General features: G+C 41.8%; 1 protein-coding gene across 1 annotated transcript in view; it reads left to right on the top strand.

Moving 5' to 3' along the window:
* ALDH1A1 (aldehyde dehydrogenase 1 family member A1) overlaps positions 1-15,882 on the top strand; it is a 440,093-nt gene extending 424,211 nt beyond the window's left edge. Inside the window, exon 14 of the mRNA XM_069228985.1 lies at positions 15,664-15,882. Within this exon, the coding sequence (XP_069085086.1) occupies positions 15,664-15,736 (73 nt within the window). The 3' untranslated portion in view covers positions 15,737-15,882. The remainder of the gene's footprint in view (positions 1-15,663) is intronic.
* Positions 15,883-18,867: the final 2,985 nt, after the last annotated feature.

Genomic DNA, 18,867 nt, shown 5'->3' with positions numbered 1-18,867 from the left:
ATGGGAGAGGTGACTTGTGAATAGTTTTTGACAGCTGGCTGTTCCACTGTCCATAGGTCATGATCTTGATGTTGGTTCAGCTGAGCTAAAGGTGGTTGGTCATCATGCATTCATCATCAGCTTGAATGTACCTGCCAAGTGTAGATGTCATCTAATGGGTTTTTCAGTTTTAAGATGATCTGTGTGTTATTTGCATATTTGTAACACGTGAAGATGAATGACCGGATGAGTCGTTCAAGCCCTGTGGGACTCAGCAATGTGAGGCATGGGATGTGAGGTGTGGGGAGAAGAGCTGAAAGGTGGCATTGTTACAATGCTTTGTCTCTTTTTGATAAATGATCAGGAATACACCAATTTTAGTTTATTTCGTCCTACTCCAAACTTTCAGTGTCAGTATCGGAGGATGAATGGTGTCAACGGCTTTTTGTTTAGGTCCAGAGGTTATAGTGCACTCATTCCATTGTATCCCTGTGAGTTTCATGTCATGGCAGGTGGTTCTCTGTGATATCTCAGTACCTCTGCCTGGGTGGAATGCAGGCTATTGACCTGATAACAAATTATTCTTTGTCACAGAAGTGCAGAGCTGGACAAAGTGTTCCTTCAGTTTTCCCAGAAAAAAGCCGGAGACCGCCCTTAGCTGTCAGGGTGTGATGGGTCAAGGCTCTTTTTCTTGAGATGTGGAAAGCATCTGTTGATCGCAAGATTCCTGCCCATGGCTTCAAAATATGCATTAAGTAGAATGCTTTTAAAGAACTGATGTACTGATATTTTTTAAAACGGATGTCTGCTTTCCTAAGAAATACCTGGAGAGAAAGAGAGTGTGGGTGTTGGTGGGATTGAGGGCTGGGTCTCTTTTCTGGACTGAATAGGCTCTCATTGTAGGATTTTAAGGTACATCAGTTACCTCTGTAATATTATTAGGGTGAAGTAAAGTCTGACAACTTTGTCCTTTGTGAAGAAATGCATTCCCTGCAGCCCAAAGGTTCTGGAGACATCCACATTGTGCACCCTGTCACTCTGGGATGCAAACAGCGACTCCCAGTATCATAGAAGTGTGAGGCTTCAAAAAATGATAAACCTGCATATAGAAAGTATAACAGTCATGGCCGGAAAGTGAAGGGTGAAAGTTGCTATTAGAGCACAAGACCCGATTCTTGCAGCTCTTGTTGCACTTTGCTGGGAAACTCATCAAAATAATTGTCAATGACCTTTCTCATAATTAAGTGGAGCAATAGAAGTGCAGTTATTGAAAGAAAAAACTCTGACTCCAGCTAGATATCTGTTGCTTTACGTTTACTATAAGTTATAATCTAGTTGTGCTATTATTGCTCAAATAATTAAAAAAGTTTCATATTTGCCACATTCAGTGCACAAAATTGGGTTACTGGTTAATAGAAACATCTTAAGTTAAGGTGTTTAGAAACAGCAGACGAGCAGTAGGAAGTGCCAAATAAAAATAAAACAAATATGTAATATTAAATATTATTTATTGTGTTGCTTTTGGGTTATTATTATTATTAGGAGTAGTAGAAGTAGTAGTAGTGGTGGTAATGATATTATATTGTATATGTATTAGAAGAGTGCAGGTAAAATTATATTTCGTTCACAACTGCATCTGGCAAGCTATTACGAGGTCACGGGATTTTCGTGAAAAATTGTTCCTCATGGTGTATCCTAAACATAATTAGTGTCCCTCTTCTATTTTTCCTGGCTATAATTGTTGTTCTTAACACTTTTTACTAGTAATGCTACATACTAAATATCAAAAGTAATATATTTGCACATATTGTTTTCTGTATAATGAGTATTTGCTATCTTCTGAAATCTCCAATTTAAAAAAGGAGTATTTGAGGTGGAGAAAAAAGATTTTGTTTAAAAAGCAAGAAATATATGATTCATCCAAACTTTAGGCTGTCAAAAGAAGGTTGCGTGACTGGCTGAGGGAACACCCACATAAATATTACACTTCTGGTTGCAGTTCAGTTCTGTTTACCAATAAGCTTAACAAGTGAAATCACTTGAGTCGGCCAAAAAAACAATTACAGCCTCTGGAATTGCGAGAGCTGGATCACAAAGGATAATAGCTGATGCTCCGTGACGGCATTAATTTCTTCAAGTGGTTCTGGTGTCGTAACTGGACAATTAAAGCATTGCTTGAATGATTGAATCATTGCAACCACATAAACCGTAAGTCATACTTGCAAAGGCCTTGTAATCTGGTATCCTCTCTGCCATATAATTTTCTGTCCACATAACGAAGTCTATAGGGTAGATGAAAGCATCCTGGTTTGCCTGAATTTGAGCTGATTTTTTTTAGGTAGTCTTGCATCTTGCATTTAATTGCTCCTACATTTTTCTTTCATCTTAAAAAACGTCAATTGCTTGAAATTCTCCAGTACTGTAGCAAGGAGCCACGAATAATATACCAATTTCAACTTGTTTTATCACGTGTTTTAGGAACATTCTTCTGATGCCAAGGATGAGTGCATTGACAAGGACCACAAGTCATCACTGACTACTACTTCAGCATTAAACAGTTTTTGATGTTGACAAAATAGTTGTTGACAGTCTACTTAAATTGAATAACGGATCACTATGTGGAAATATGTAAAGCAGTACCCTGTCACATATGGTTCATATGATTAAATATTGCAAGCAAAGAAACCAAATTCAGATTAAAATAAAATTATGACAAAACTGGATTTATATTAGTTTACAATATTACAATTTTACAATTACAAGCAAAAATACACAACCCATTAGCCAAGCTGGCTCCCTTAACTAAATTCAATCCAACTAATCTTTTGAGTAAACATCTGCAGTTAAACGAGAAACTTCTAATTAAGAGCAAAAAGAGTTAGCTATCCTCAAGATCAAAGAATATCAAAGAAAAATGATTACACTGCGAAATGTCACCTTTTACCTGTTGCCTAGGGCTGTCTTGGGAACCAGGCACCAACAATGTTGATGCCCACCCTTTCAAAGGGGGTGTCAATGACTTAAAGGGAAACTGGGGAAGCCTTACCTTTCCATCCTGACTTTCCACTGGCCTGGCAGGTGGGACATGACCTGAAGAATGGAGCTGAGGTCACCTTCATCCAGGGCCAATAAAAATAGGTGACCAGCCTACCAAAGGTCTTGTCCTGAATAGATGACCTGTCAGGAGAACATAATGAGCTAGCTCCAGTAGGAAGGTTCTGTAGCATTAGGGGACCACCAACACGTTGCATCAGGCTAAAGAAACTTAGGTTCACTGTACAGTAAAGCAAACTCCCAGTAAATCAGGTGATCACCAGAGATGTCATCTGCTGCCTGAACCTCGGCCTCCTGAAATAGGCCAACCAGAGTAGGGCACTCCTTCTGCATTGTGCAGAACTCCTCCCTGCCAGGTCCTCCTTCCTTCTGCCGATTGTTCAGTTCAGGTGGGCTTTAGTTTCTGGGGTATCACTTTCAGGCTCAGCCTCCGCCAAGGGAATTTCTGTAGAGGTTTTGCTGTGCCCTTTGCCCTTCCTCTTAATAGCAAGTACCTGGGCAATTCCTCCAGGCTCCAAGTCCTCCTGATTCCACTCTCATGGGGTCACAGACTGTGTGGTAAAGCACACCTACTCAGTCAACCTCAACATCTCCAGTTGGGACCGGAACTCCACCACTTTCCAGATGGTGTGCTCCAGATCATTACCGAGCAGACAATCCACAGGCATTGATGGACTCATAGCTATCGTCAAGGAACCTGAGACAACCCACCTCCATTCAAAAGGAACCAGAGTCACTAGGTAATGACTCTCATGATTGTCAGCTACTACAACCTGATGGACTACATTAGGGGTTACCTGCTCTGAGGACACCAGATGACCACTGACGGCAGTCAGTGGGCTGTATGTGTTTTTCAGGTTATCCTCTGAAGTACACTCATGAAGCACTAATTTCAAAGCGTGAGACAATCCTAATTCCCTGAAGAACTCTTTGTGTTGCACACCTACCGGGTTTCAGTGGCATGTATGCTATAGGCCTGCCATTAATTAAGCCCTGAAACCTCATATGATGGCTAAAATAGCCTGTTTCTTCAGCAATTATCATATTAGTACCACAAGTGGACATTTGACTCTGGTTCCACTTCTTTTATCTTTTGTTCCACATGTGGGTAATGATGGTAAGCCAATCCAGGTACGTAAACCCTTTATTTTATTGCCTCGGAGGAATTTCGGTGATTTCAAGTGGCCAAACCTGCTCTTTTTGCAAGTAGGTTCTATGCACATCCAGTATTTTCGTGAGAAAACTGAGGACGGCTGGAAAGTTAATAGTATCATTAAAATCCCGGCTGTTTCCTACTCCAAATTACCATTACTGGGAGTGATCTGGTAATTCTGGATGGAGGGGAAATCACAAGGAGTATCATAGTTTTACAAATAACATACAGGAATCGATTTTATGGCACCGATTTCTGCATGCTTTCCTTCTGCTGAAACCTCGGTGTGAAAAACCAAAACGAATAATTCCGATTAGCCTGCCAACTCCCGCTACCGGTGCCCAGTGGAATTACTGGTCACTTCGAATGAGGGCTCGTATGTTTTAGTGATCAATTTAACTTGTAATGCTTGGGCTGTCAGTATATTGTTTTGTATTTCAACTCTACCTGCGTCTTCGACCGCCGAATTGCCCTACAGCCCTTATTACTGCGTTTGTGTTTGAAAGCATCGGGATATTTTTAACAATAAATCTCATGGTTTATTTCGAATCATAGTACAGTGTATTTAAATTGTATCAATAGTTCGTGTATACAGATTTTACAGTCCTATCAATGGCAGAAACAAATCAGAAAGCTAGTAACAACACAATTATTCGGCCCCTCTTGAGCAGACAGTAACAATTAAACGAGTTTGTTATTAACGCTGGCGGAATATTCAGAAATCTTATAGGCGCACCCAGTAAAGGATTGCTTTAGGCTACTTTTCTTTTGAAAAGCAGTTTATTGCCACTCCATAGTGAATGCTTGCCTCTTGGGATAGGGAGTTTTCTGCTGGGTAAATTAGCGGTTTCCAAATTTTTAGCTTGGTGCATTATGCAAGCCATATTGAAAAATCTCCTAGGTTTGATGGATAACGGCCAAGGTGATTATAGACCAGGAGAAATGTGCCCAGAAAGTTTAAAATCTGATACCAGTTTGGCAGCAACGTATAAAATAATCTTCAGAAGAGCCTGGGTTAAATTACATATTCCAGAGTGCGGAGAATGACCTTAGTTCAACCTGAAAAGCACTAACGAGTGCACTAACGATGTTTTTGAAATCAGAGTGAGGAGTGATGGACTTAATCCCCTAATCTTTGGTTGGGCAATCTTTGCTTTGGCTTTAGTATGTATTTGTAAATCTAATGTTTTTTATAAATTGAAACGCAGGGAGTTAAAACATTGAATGTTTGAAGGTTTAACCTCTAGAATGTCTAGTGAATCTAGTCAATGTTACACCAGAAGACTGCTGATGGGCGTAAGAGAAAAAGGATAAACTATATTTTAAGATGATTATGTTTAAGAAAGTGATTTAACTCCTATGCCATATGAGGCCTATTCACAAGCAAAGTAGCAAAACCATACATTTGTTTTTTTTAAAATCTACATTCAAGTGTAATTTAACTATTTTTTGGAATTCACAATTTCGGATTGAGATTCATGTGGAAAGCTGCACCTGGCAGGGTTCTCCATGTGAATTACATTGAAATCATGTGATTTGCATTTGGAATTCAATTGTCTCTGTAAGGGTGTTCAATGTTATGGAGAGTTCTACACAGTGGGAGTTAAATCCCTGTGGTGAAAACATTTTTCCACATGGAGAAACCCTCTAACTACACCCACACGAAATGTTTGCTTGCTCTTTTTCTCTTTCCACCCAGGAAAGGGATTTGCTGCAGCACTTGGTCAGGGTACATCGCAAACCTTTTTCATGGGGAATGTGAGGAGTTTGTGAATGGCCACAAATGTACTAGTTTGGGGAGCTCACAAACTTCCAAAGCTAACCACGCCTTGAAACACTCTCAGTCCCACCCCTTAAATGGGATGTATGCAGAGAGCTCCACATTTGTGGTGACGATCGCTGCACAAATAAATTGGTTAGGCCTATCTGGAACAACTATGTGAATTCCTTGCAGGCATCACTGAGGTACATCACTGAGGTAAATTCAGTTGTAAGTTTCAGTTTATAGCTGATTTTGTTCTTTCGGAATAATCAATATCTTTAAGTATCTGAATCAGAGGACGGGTCTATAAAAGCAGAGGCCCTCATGTACAACTGAGTGTTGACAGCATATACATAGGAAGCAATATTGTAAAATTTTAACAGGGTTCACTTTGAAGTGGAGATTTGTCATCCATGGTAGCATACCTTTAAATATTCGAGTGACAGGACATATGTCTTCTGAAACTGAATATCATCAGCATGAAAACGGTGAGAAATTCTTAAAATTCTTAGAAGGGATATAATGGATTTAATATAGAAATTGAAAAGGATAGACATGAGCTTGAACCTTTGTTGTATCTCACGTCAAAAGAAGGAATGGCTTGAGAGTTACAATTTATAGATGTTGAGCTTAGCCACCTAAATATGAGGAGTGTTCTATCTAATCTCATGCATTTTTGAGTATTGTTGAGGATGGTTTGTTGTCTGTATCAAATTTAGCTGATATGACCAAAAGGATTGTTAGATATTGGGTGGGCTGATTTACAATCGGCTTGTGCCGCCTGTGCGTCACATTTTGCAGGCCTATATCTACATGGCCATGTAAAGCCACTTTGTGTGAGTTTTCATGGTCCTGTAGATATAGAGTAAGGCAATGCAGGGCAAGCCACAGCATTGCCTTACTTTGTGTTAAAAAGGCGTTCCATGAGCGTTGCTGTGGGTGTTCCTATGCAACACCCATTAATTTTTAAGCATCCCCAGATGTACAAGTATTTGTAAATCTGGGAATGCATCAAAAGTCTCCACGTCCCCAGAGGCGGGGTAACGAGGAGAAATAATATTATTTATGCTTGTTTTTTCCTCTTTCGATGTGTGCTGAATTCTCCAGCACACATGGAAGGAGGAAAACTCCTCCAATGATTGTTTTTGTGCAGGAAGGTATCCTTTACTGCACAAAAACAATCATTCCTACAGCAAAGACACCCTTGCACCATGAAGCAAGGGTACCTGCATTGGCCCCTGGCAGCCCATTCTGAACAAGTGCAGTGGAAGAGGAGACAATTGTGCTGTATCTTGTAAATATGGTACATGTCGGCCCTTTTCTTTTGAGGCATGGCAGTGCATCAGAAAGCCTTGCAATGCTGCCCTTCACCAAAACATTGTAAATGAGCCCCAGGGTCTCTTGCTGGCAGAGGTGGACACCCCGTCCAAGTAGGCACCTCAATCCTAGGTAAGGGTAAGTCAGTTACGCACCATAAATTAACCTGTGTTCACCATCTGAGAGCTTGACACAGACAAGGCAGGCTTAACTTAGGAGCAATGTGTGAATATCAGACTTTTCATCCTTGGCGTGGTCTCCCTCAACTTCTTGCCTGTGTTACCCAGGTTGTTGATGTGTGCTGGACTCCGATTCTGCTGTTTTTGTAGATTGGGCACTTTACCACTGCTAACCAGTGCTAAAGTGCAAGTGCTCGTTTACAAAATGTGTATGTAATTGGCTTATCCATGATTGGCATATTTGATTTACTAGTAAGACCCTAGTAAGGTGCACTAGTGGTACCAGGGCCTATAAATCAAACGCTACTAGTGGGCCTGCAGCATTGGTTGTGCCACCCACATAAGTAGCTCTGTAATCATGTCTCAGACCTGCCACTGCAGTGTCTGTGTGTGCAGTTTTAACTGTAAATTTGACTTGGCAAGTGTACCCACTTGCCAGGCCCAAACATTCCCTTTTCTTACATGTCAGACACACCTAAGATAGGCCCTTGGTAGCCTCAAGGGCAGGGTGCAGAGTATGGTTAAGGTAGGACATATAGTAATGTGTTTTATATGTCCTGACAGTGACATATTGCTAAATTCGGTTTTCACTGTTGCAAGGCCTGTCCCTCTCATAGGTTAGGATGGGGGCTACCTTTAAATCTGATTAAAGTGTAGATTCCCTTTGGGAGCAGATGGACATATGCAGTTTGGAGTCTCTGAGCTCACAATTTAAAAATACATCTTTTGGTAAAGTTGATTTTAAGACTGTGTGTTTGAAAATGCCACCTTTAGAAAGTGAGCATTTACTTGCTTAAACCATTTCTGTGACTGTGTGTTTGTGGATTCCCTGTCTGGGTCAGTTTGACAGTTGGGCTGGTTGCACCTCACACTAGACAGTGACACAAAGGGAGCTGGGGTGTAGTCTGCATTTCCTGATAAGCCATCTGTGGTAGAAGGGAGGTGAGGAGTGGTCACTCACACCTGAAAGGGCTGTGCCTGCCCTCACACAATGCAGTCTCCAACCCCCAGGTGAGTGTCTGGGGCCTGGCCTGGGCAAGGCCGGATTTCCCAATCAAGGGAGATTTTGCTTTGAAGTAGGCCTACTTCAAAGGAGAAATTGGGTATAAGAAGGGCACCCAAACTCACAGACTTCAGAACACTTCTGGAAACCAAGAGGAACCTCTACGTGTAGAAGAGCTAAAGAGCTGAGGAAGAAGAGCTGCCCTGTCTGTGACTGTGCTTTGTGGAGCTATCCTGCAGTTGCTGCTTCTGCCAGAGTAAGAGGGCAAAGACTGAATTTTGTGTGCATTCCATCTTGTGAAGATCTCCAAGGGCTTGATTTAGAGCGTGCATCCTGTTGTTTGAAGTCTCAGGGACAGCAAAGACTTCTCTCTGCCAGCACCTGGAGTCTCTGGAGAGACTCCTTCTCTGCCCTGTGGTGCCCATCCAGTTCCTGGGACCCTGAAAGGAGAAGCTGGCTGCTTAAAGAAAAGGAAATCCACGCACAGAGCGCCGCGCGGGGAAAAGATTGACACGACTCCGATCTGTGGATAAAGAAACGACGCGCCACTGGCTCTGTGGCTGAAAATCGACACTCACCAGAAACGCGACCGAAGAATTGACGCACGGAGCAGGAGAAACAACATGCAGCATCGCTGATGGAGGCTGGGAGATCGCAACCTGCGCTTCGTAGTTTTCGGATCATCGTGCGGCTGGATTTCCGAAGCAAGTACCACTGTGCATGTAAAAACAAACGCAAGGCCTGCCTGGACCCGAGAGTGCTGACCGGATCGACGCATCACTCTCTTGCAGAGAGAAGAAACAACGTGCCTGACCCGACAAAAGGAGAAACGACGCAAGGTCCCGCTCGAGAGTGAAAACGACGCATCACAAGCCCTTTTTGACGCACACTTGCCTGTGCGGGGCTATTTTTGACACACTCAAGGTACTTTTTGATGCTGACGGTGTTAGTGTGTGTTTGAAGCTACTTAAAGACTCTTTGATTTTTGATTGATAACTTGACTTGTGTATTGTGGATCTTTGTTGTTTTGGTCTTGTTTTGTTTAGATAAATATTTTCTATTTTTCTAAATCTGTGTTGTGTCATTTTGTAGTGTTTTCATTAAGTTATTGTGTGTGTTGGTGCAAATACTTTACACCTAACACTCTGAAGTTAAGCCTACTGCTCTGCTAAGCTACCAAGGGGGTCACCAGGGGTTAGCTGATGGTGATTCTCTTTTACCCTGACTAGAGTGAGGGTCCTTGCTTGAAGGGGGGTAACCCATCTGTCAACCAAAGACCCCATTTCTAACAGTAGTGGACCCAAAACCCCAGACATTTAGAACACTTCTGGATCAAGAGGAACCTCTGCCAAGAGAAGGAGCTGAAGACCTAAAGAAAGAGTGCTGCCCCCATTGCTGTGTGTGCTTTGCTGGGTTAGCCTGCAGTTGCAGCTTCTGCCTTAGAGACGGCAAAGTCTGGACTTTGCTGTGTATCCTGCCTGTGAAGTTTCTCCAAGGGCTTGGAATGGGTTTTCCTCCTGTTAAGTTTTATGGACAGGAAAGACTTCACCTACCAGTCTATGGGTTCACTTGCTGTGGACTCTAACTCACCAGGTGGTGCCTATTCCAGTTTCTGGGCCCTTGGGAGTGAAAGCTGGTTGAACACCAAGAAAAGCCAAGTGCACTGACTTTGGATGACACCCGGACTGATGCCGCTGCCTGACCCTGCGACGCTGCATGCAACCAAAGCCATGGTCCCCACTGGAGTGTGACGACCCCAACTGACATTGCAGGCCTGACGCTGCAGCAGTTACTGGCATCCCATGCTGTGTCACTGATTTCCGTGACACCTGACTCTGCCGCAATGCCTGCAGCCCAATGACATTACCACTACCCCATGAGGTCGCCCCACCACTTCTTAACCTGCCGAACATCGACCCTGCCGGAAGCCTAAGAAAGCCAACGCTTAACACCTACGCCACCTCATCTCCACTTCTCCAAAACAAGGATCCAGCACTTCACATTGACGTCTCCACTCCACTGCTCCACAGCACCAGAACTGACTCTGCACCAGATACAGCGATGCCTTGCTTCGCCCACTCCATGCACCAGCTTGTTTCCTCACTATCAATAGGTACTGTACCTGGGGTCTGTGCGACTCCGTAACCGGTGCCATTGGCATCAGATTGTTGGGAACGACTCTGTCATGATGCCGTGATAACACCAAATTAAAGCATTTGTGTTTCTAAGCGCTATATTTAAGTTTAAGATTTCAAAATTCATAACTTTGCTTGTGTATGTTGGATTTTTGTCGTTTTGATCTTGTTTTACTTAAATAAATATTGGCTAATTTTCTAATCTGGTTGAGTGATTTTGTGGTATTTCACTGTGTTACTCTGTGTGTTTGTACAAATACTTTACACATTGCCTTTGAAATAACCCTTCTTGTGGCAAGCTACCAAGGAGGTGAGCAGGGGTTATCCTAGGTGTGTATCTTCCTTACCCTTACTCGAGTGAGGCTCCCTGCTTGGACAGAGTGGAAACTGACTGCCAACCAGAGACCCCATTTCTAACACAATCCATTAGAAAAGTGAGCCTGTGATTGAAACTGTTGATTGAAAGAAAGTATCTAATGAACAATTGGCAGACTCTTCTCAAAATAAAATAATGTGAAAAGTCCTTGAAGAATAGATAAAGGTATATAAAAGAGTGCGGACTCCATTACTTTCTGCAAATTACGAAAATGTACAATTTGTACAATTGTATAACACAGAATAGAATACCTTCTGTGGCTCAGGGATACATCAAACCTAGCATCCATATTAAAATTGATGTGTACATCAGGTTCATATAAAAATGATGTTGCAATTCATTCCTTAAATGGGTCAGTACATGTTAAGGCACGCATAAGCATGGGTATGTTCATAAAAAAGCACTGGCCTTAAGGCCCAGAAATAAAAGACTCTGCTTTTTCAACGTGCATGGAGCCATCTCCTTTGGAAAAGCACACTAAACAATAAAAGTCAGAGTTCATGTTAGAAAGATCTAGAAAATCATACATATAAATACTCAACAAATATGTTCCAAACATGATTTGCAAAAAGGTTGAATACCTCTACCTGAAGCATGGGCAGAGCAAATACTGGTGCTGTCCCATTTCAGCTCCTATTGTGCAATAATTTGATGTTCATGGAACAGCACGGATGTGAAGTGACTCTCATCGGAGAACAAAGGCCCTCAGGAATTAGTAGACATACTAACATCTCTCAGGAAGGCAGAGGAAAAAAGTTCTGAATAGGGGAGTGAACAGGTACATCAGATCGGGTCCACAAAAGGCTTTCAATGACTCTTAGTTTAGAATGTTATTTTTGAAAGTTTGTTTTGTTGGTGGGCTGTTCCCAGCTAAGCTAACTCCTGTCACACGAGATGAGCTGGGCCCTTTAGCTTGATTTAAATGTCCAGGGCCAGGTACATTAGTTGAGTAGTTTGCTCATTGTAATAGGATAGCTACTGAGTGGGAGCAGAGCTCTACAAAGTGGCAAAGTGGTCACGCCAATTTGGAATACACCCCAGAATATTGCAGTTTAGGGTAGTTTTATTCTGAATCAGGGAGGCTACTGTAAAGGTGGAAGAGTGTCTATTGTAGACACCTACAAGGGATAAAATTAGGCCCTACACCAACCATAGTTGGCGTAATGCTATTTCTTGGAGCTAGAAGAAGATGAATACCAAATAAGAGTGGGACTTAGAATTTTACTTCCGGAGGACTTGAGTGTAAGAGCCACGGTTACTTGAGAAAGGTACTGTTTCAATAGTCAATGGACTTGTTGAAAATGACCTTTTCTGCAGGTCAAACCTTTTCCCTTTCTCCTATTTTCTGACCCTCTTTTTTTGGCTTTAGAACTCTGGGCACATTACTACTGCTAATCAGTGCTAAAGAGCAGGCACTCTCTCCCCTAAAACTTTGTATGATTGGCTTACACCTGTTTGGCATATTTAGTTTACCTCTAATCACCTTATAAAGTGGTGTACCCTATACCCAGGGCTTGTAAATTAAATGCTACTGGTGGGCCTGCAGTGCCGATTGTGCCATCCACAGAAGTAGCCTTTCAAACCTGTCTCAGGCCTGCCATTGCATTGCCTGTGTATTCAGTTTACACCACATTGACTTGGCAATTCAAACTACTTGCCAAGGCCTAAACTCCCTTCTCACTACACCTATGTCACCCCTAAAGTAAGCCCTAGATATTCCTATGGGAAGAGTGCTGTGTATGTAAGAGGGAGGATATTCACTTTTATGTTTTACATGTCCTGGTAGTGACAAACAACTTGTTTCTTTTTTTACTACTGTGAGGGCTTCTCCTCTCATTGGCTAACAAACGGATCTCCCTTACACATATTTATGTGGTAATTTCTGATGTGGAAGGAGTAGCGTGGGCATTTTTGGTAGGTTTGGAATGGTAGTGAGAAATGCTTTTTACTGGTGTTGTTAGAATTTACATTACTATTTCAGAAATGCTACTTTTAGAAAGTTGTCAATTCTCTGTGCTTAAAACTCAAGCGTTTTGCAGCCTGTCTCCAATCCACATCTATGGCAGAGTGGTAGCTACACTTTGTGCATATTTTACAGACAGCAACAACACAGGAGGGCCTGGGTGTGACAGACAAGGCATCTGTATCCATCTGCACACTGATAGTCTTCCTGGTCTGGGAGAGAGGAAGGCGGGCACAATTACATTTGCATAGACTGTGTCATGCCCTCACACATGGGGATAATTTACCCCTTACTGATGTCTGGATCCTGGCCTGAGTTGAAAGGGGCTGTGTTACACTTGAAAAGGTTCCTTTGAAGTCAGCCTTTGAACAAAAACATTTTTGAAAATAAGTACAGAGGCTTTGACCCCATGTTTTCAGATCACTTTTGGAACTGGGACTGAACCTCTGTCAGAAGGACTGCTAAGCTCCACAAAGGGCTCACCTGGACTGCTCTTTTATTGTTGCCCAGGTCCCTATTTGCTGGGTGGCATTAAGGACTCATTGGATTGCTCTTCTACCTGTTGCCCTGTTGCAAGCTGCTCCCTCACTCTCTTCTGCAAGACAAAACGTTTGCGGACAGGAGGGATCACCATAGGATTGCTGAGTTTTACAGTGCTGGTCTGCCTGCACACTGCTGTCTGCCTGCTTCCCCCAAGTGTTCTCCCAGCGGTCCAACGCATGGGGAGCATTGGTGGCTGCTCCTGCCCCAGCATTCATAAGAGTGAGCTCTTTAACTGCCTTTAGTTCATGTGCCCCATTCTAGCCTCCTAGCGTATGATGAGAAATTGTTTTACAGCAGTGCATGGGGAGCATTTTATTTTTCACTACCTGTCACACAGTGGTTTGGTGAGTGCCACTCTTGCCTCTGTAGGCCCCGATCAGCACATGGCTAATCCGGCGCTCCTCCTGAAGACAGGTGGACCACCTCCCTCCATGACAGGGTGAGTGCCCTGCTGAGAAGACAATGGTGCCCCTTAACTGTGTGTGCAGCCGTACTTGTCAAACCACAGTCCACGGTCATCGAGGCTATGAGATGATGACTCCAATGCCTGCATGGCCCCACAAGACTCCAGAGCATCAACATGTAGATACGGGCCCCTGGCAGTCCACTAGCCCCCTGGGGGTCACAGCAGCCTGAGGGGCCACTACTATAGAATTTACTCCCCAAGCCGATGCCCAGGTCAGGACCACCCTCAGAAGTAGCCGGACCAAGGATGGTGAATTTCAGAATAGCAGTTGTGCTGCATATTTGCGGTGGCTGCACTTGTCTTCCCTTCATGCAAGGGGATCCATTGTGGTCTCTACGTTGACTTCTGCATAGGGTGGATGCCCCTCCTCTTCCTGTGAAGCACACCTTGGGCGAGCTAGGATCATTGTAGTCTTGTAGGGTGAGGAGGCCCCTGCTTTGCTTCAATCACGAGTACAAGGCTACCACATTTACAGTACCTCATGTAGAAGGTGTGCAGGTGCTTCTGTGGCCTACAATTGTTCTATTTGCATTCATCCACCAATTTATGGGTTCCTGTAGTACTTGTTTTATAATTCCAGCTCTGATATGCAGGTAAATGGTGCACCCATAGGATATTATAATGGTAAAACCAGAAAAATAATGCTTTATATCATTTTGTACCACATCAGTGTCTTTGAGTAACCTTACTAAATAATCCCCACAACATCTGCATCGTAAGCGCAACATTCCTAATTATTCAGGTGTTCTATCTTTCTCCTGGACATGGTGGTACACCATTGAGGACTAACAATCTGTTCTTCATTTGAAATTTTTCTGGGACTGCGTTTAAGGGTGCCAAGATTTGTTTACACAGAAATTTGATTTGTATGTTTTAAAACTTAATTTTTTTTTTGTCTTTCTGTTCTACTCGAGTGTCTTATAATAGTTGGGGTTCTGTAATCCCTGTATAAATGGCAGTCACTAATTTCTTAATAATCGGTGACTAAAGACGTCAGAACTCAACTATTATTAGATTATTACAGTGGAGTTCTGATGTCACCATGCCTGCTGCCAGAGCCAGCAAACGAGGTAAATGGCAGGTCAGGTCATGGAGCATAATTAAAGCACCTGTTTAAACTAACAAACAGAATATTGCATGTCTTTCTTCCACTTTATTTTAATAGCTTAAAATAAGCAGAGAGAAAAGGTTTATTTTTTGCATTCCTTAAATGGAAAAAAGCTAACATTGTTCTGTGTTTCTCCAATTTCCGAGCTAGGGCAGCTTTTTTTTAAACTGATTTATATTGAACTGTTTCTAATATCAGTTTGTTACAAATAGCTAATGAGTTTTAGTTGTGCTTAAATGTGCACTAGATGTTTATTTTTATTCTTCATCTTCGCAAACATACTCCCTCTTTCATATGAAAGAGCTGTGCACAAGTTTTAAGTGGTTTATGGGAAAAATTAGGGTGTGCCTGCATATTATACGGTATAAAGTACCCCTTGGTGTACATGATAAGGATAGTGCAAGTCACCTCTGAATTCCATAACCTTATAAAGAAAAACCTAATTGAATTGCAATATCCTTATAATGTATGATAGGGGATACTTTATCCCAAACATATTTCAGACTTGAGCCAGTGATAATATAGAGCATTTTTTTATCATATACTTTTGTTAAATTCATTTGAGCACACCTTAATAAATGTCAATATTAACTGTTTTTTCTGTTTGCTTCTATCTTCCACACAGGGGAGAATATGGTCTTCATGAGTATACAGAAGTGAAGACTGTCACAATCAAAGTACCACAGAAGAATTCCTAAACGTAATGCACTTTTGAACCAAAACGAACGCACATGAACGGAGCGGCTCTTTAAAGAATCCATTCATTTACAAATTCTCAAGAGTTGTTAGACATTTTCATTAAGCCTTACATATGCTTGTAATAAAGTAGAGATTTTAAATCATATGCTTCTGTGTTTGCAGTGTAATTATTCTTTAATATATGGCCCATAAGAAAAAAATAGCTAATTAGAACTTGGAAACATCGGACATAGAACATGCTGTTTCATTATGCTGGTTATTGTGGGCATTTACTTTTTAGATGAATGAATCAGTGTTTTCTGTATTTCAGTTCAGGGTTATAATAATTAAATAACTCCTACCACTGGTCATATGGACCTTTGCTAGTCAGCAAGGAGAAGTAAGGATCAACCATCTATATAACATTATTATAGCATTAAAGACTTTCAATCAAGAAAGAAAATTAGTGTGAGTTACAAGGGTTTTATTTTTAAATATGACAGTTTTTCATCTGTTTATTCATTAGATATCAATCTTTACATTTCATAGTAAAAAGTTAATATAATCCAACAATTGAAATGTTATTATAAAATAGAAAAATGTGTGTTAGAATCAAAGTTAATATAATAATAATAGAAGAAATGTGTTTGATAAAGGAAGCTCCCTGTTCTAATTAAGATGGAAGACTGAGAGAAAAAGGTGTCAGTTCAGAAACATAATTAAGAGTTCTGATGAGAGAGGGAAATCTATGCTCGGGCATGAAACCCTTGTATTCAAGGTGGAAAGTATTCTCAACTCAAAAATACCATCAGACAATGCAGCAAAATCTATTTAAGATAGCTGTTAGACCTGGCATCCTTGGAGTGGTTTCCTCTGACATTTTGCCTCTGACCTCCTGTTTTTCTGACTTCAGTTTTGTTGGTTTTAGGATTCGGTACACTTTATCACTGCTAACCAGTGCTAAAGTGCAGGCTTCCTGTACTCAATAACATGGTGCCATTAGCTAATCTACAATTGCCACATTTAACTTACTTGTAAGTCCTTGGTAAAGTGCACTATACTCGCCCAATGCCTGTAAATTAAATGTAGAGCCTGTGTGTGCATTTCTAAAAAGCTATTTTGACCTGCCAAGTGTACCCACTTTCCAGACCCAAAACTTACTTTTTTGCATGTAAGACGCTCCCAAGGTAGGCCCTGGCTAGCCCCTAGGGCAGGATGCAGTGTATTTAAAAAGTTGGACATGCACTTTTTAGGTTTAACATGTCCTGGTAGTGAAAAATGGCTGAATTCATGTTTCACTACGGCAAGGCCTGTCTCTCCCTTATGTTAACATTGGGGTTGCCTTAAGGCATCCTTTAAGTGTAACTTCCAATTGGGAAATGATAGAAACTTTGGAATTTGGTATATTTTGAAAGTTTTACATGCAATTTTAAGTCAAATGTCTTGGTAGTGAAAATTTATTAAATTCATTTTTTACTACTACGAGGCCAATCTCTCCAATAGCTCAATGTGGGGATTACCCTAAAACAGTTTTCAAGTGTAATTCCCAATTGAAAAAAATAAATTTACAGTTTGGTGTCTCTGGACTCACAATTTAAAATCACAACTTATGGTGTGTGATTTTAAAATGTAAGTTTGAAAATGCCACTTTTAGAAAGTTGATATTTTCTTACTTTGACCATTCTGTATTTCTGCCTGTCTCTGAATACACATCTGTGATGAGTGACAGCTGGGCTTTCTTCATACCCTCTAGACAGTCACAAATAGAGGGAGCTGGGTGTGACATTTACATCCTGATGGCCGATCACCAGCTTGATGGACCTTCCTGGGCTAGAAGGGAGGGAGGAGCTGACACACCTGAATAGGGCTGTGCCTGTCCCTACACAAAGAGGTATAAGTTCTGCACCCCAAACCATACCAAATCAGTACAGATTTGAATCTGAGGACATTCTGCAAGGAAGAAGGACTGCTGTGCTGCCAATAGAGGCTGCCGCTCTGCTGAACTACTTTGCTGTGTTGGCCTGCTGCCTCTTACGTGGGACTGAGAAGGACAGGACTTAACACTCTACATCCTCAGAAGAACCAAGTGACTCCAAGGGCTTGCTGGCTTGCCTCCTTTTCTGAAGTCCAGGGCCACTAAACTCTTCCTCCAACTCTGCTTCCGCTGCTGTCACTGGGGACTCGACATCGCTGACTGCGTAGCTCAAGATCGACCCATCACCCCCAGCCCCAGTGCATTGGCTTCTCTGTGCTGTGCTTTGCTATGCTGCTCTGCAACAATACACTGCCTTCATCACAAGGGATTTGACACCGCACTTCAAGAACACCACTTCAGCAACTGTGTGGCTCAACGACGACACATCCCCTGGGCTGCGTGGATCAGAACCAATTCATTGCCTGCTCAATGTCACTGCAACCCTTTACCCAAGGTACTTTTCAGCATGCCCTGCGTGGCTCTTGTAGCTAGCCAGCCCTCCATCGCGGTTAGCCTGAACGTTGGATTTACCCCAGACTAGGGTGAACTCAAGTAACCTTTTAGCTCTATCGACTTCCAAGAAATATATTGCAGTTTATTCTTTGAAAATTCATATATTGAGTGCTACTTATTTGATTTTTTTAAAAATCTTGTTCTACTTAAAGACATTTTTTTTATTTTTCTAATCTGGTGTGGGGTCTGTTTGTGGTGTTTTCACTGTGGTACTGTAATTTAAGTGTTGTCTAAATACCTCTTAAATTAAGCCTGACTAATCTCTGCCAAACTACCAGAGCGTGAGCACAGGTTAATGTAGGGTGTGTATCTACCTAACCCTGAATAAAATTGTGGTCTCTATTTGGAAATGGTGCATACTTTTGGTGATCTGAAAACAAATGTTGTCTAGTTCTTTTACGCATAAAGGCAATTTGAGAGTCATCAAATTCAGCAACTAGGGCAAGGAAAATGCCTAGAAATGTGCAAGTCACAAGTTAGCACGTGCAGAATTACAAAAAACATGAGGGGCAAAAGAAAAAATAAGATGGAGGACAAAAATAATTTGGAAAAATTACATCTGGGACAAAATATGGCTAATCAAAGTAGGCAAAAGGTAGGTAAAAAGGGAAGGCGTCAGCATTTCAGAAGCTTATTCAAGATTTCTAAGTCTCTGTAAGGCAT

This window comes from Pleurodeles waltl, chromosome 1_1 (genome assembly GCF_031143425.1).
Source record: "Pleurodeles waltl isolate 20211129_DDA chromosome 1_1, aPleWal1.hap1.20221129, whole genome shotgun sequence".
NCBI lineage: Eukaryota > Metazoa > Chordata > Amphibia > Caudata > Salamandridae > Pleurodeles > Pleurodeles waltl.
This window is presented reverse-complemented; position numbering and strand designations above follow the sequence as displayed.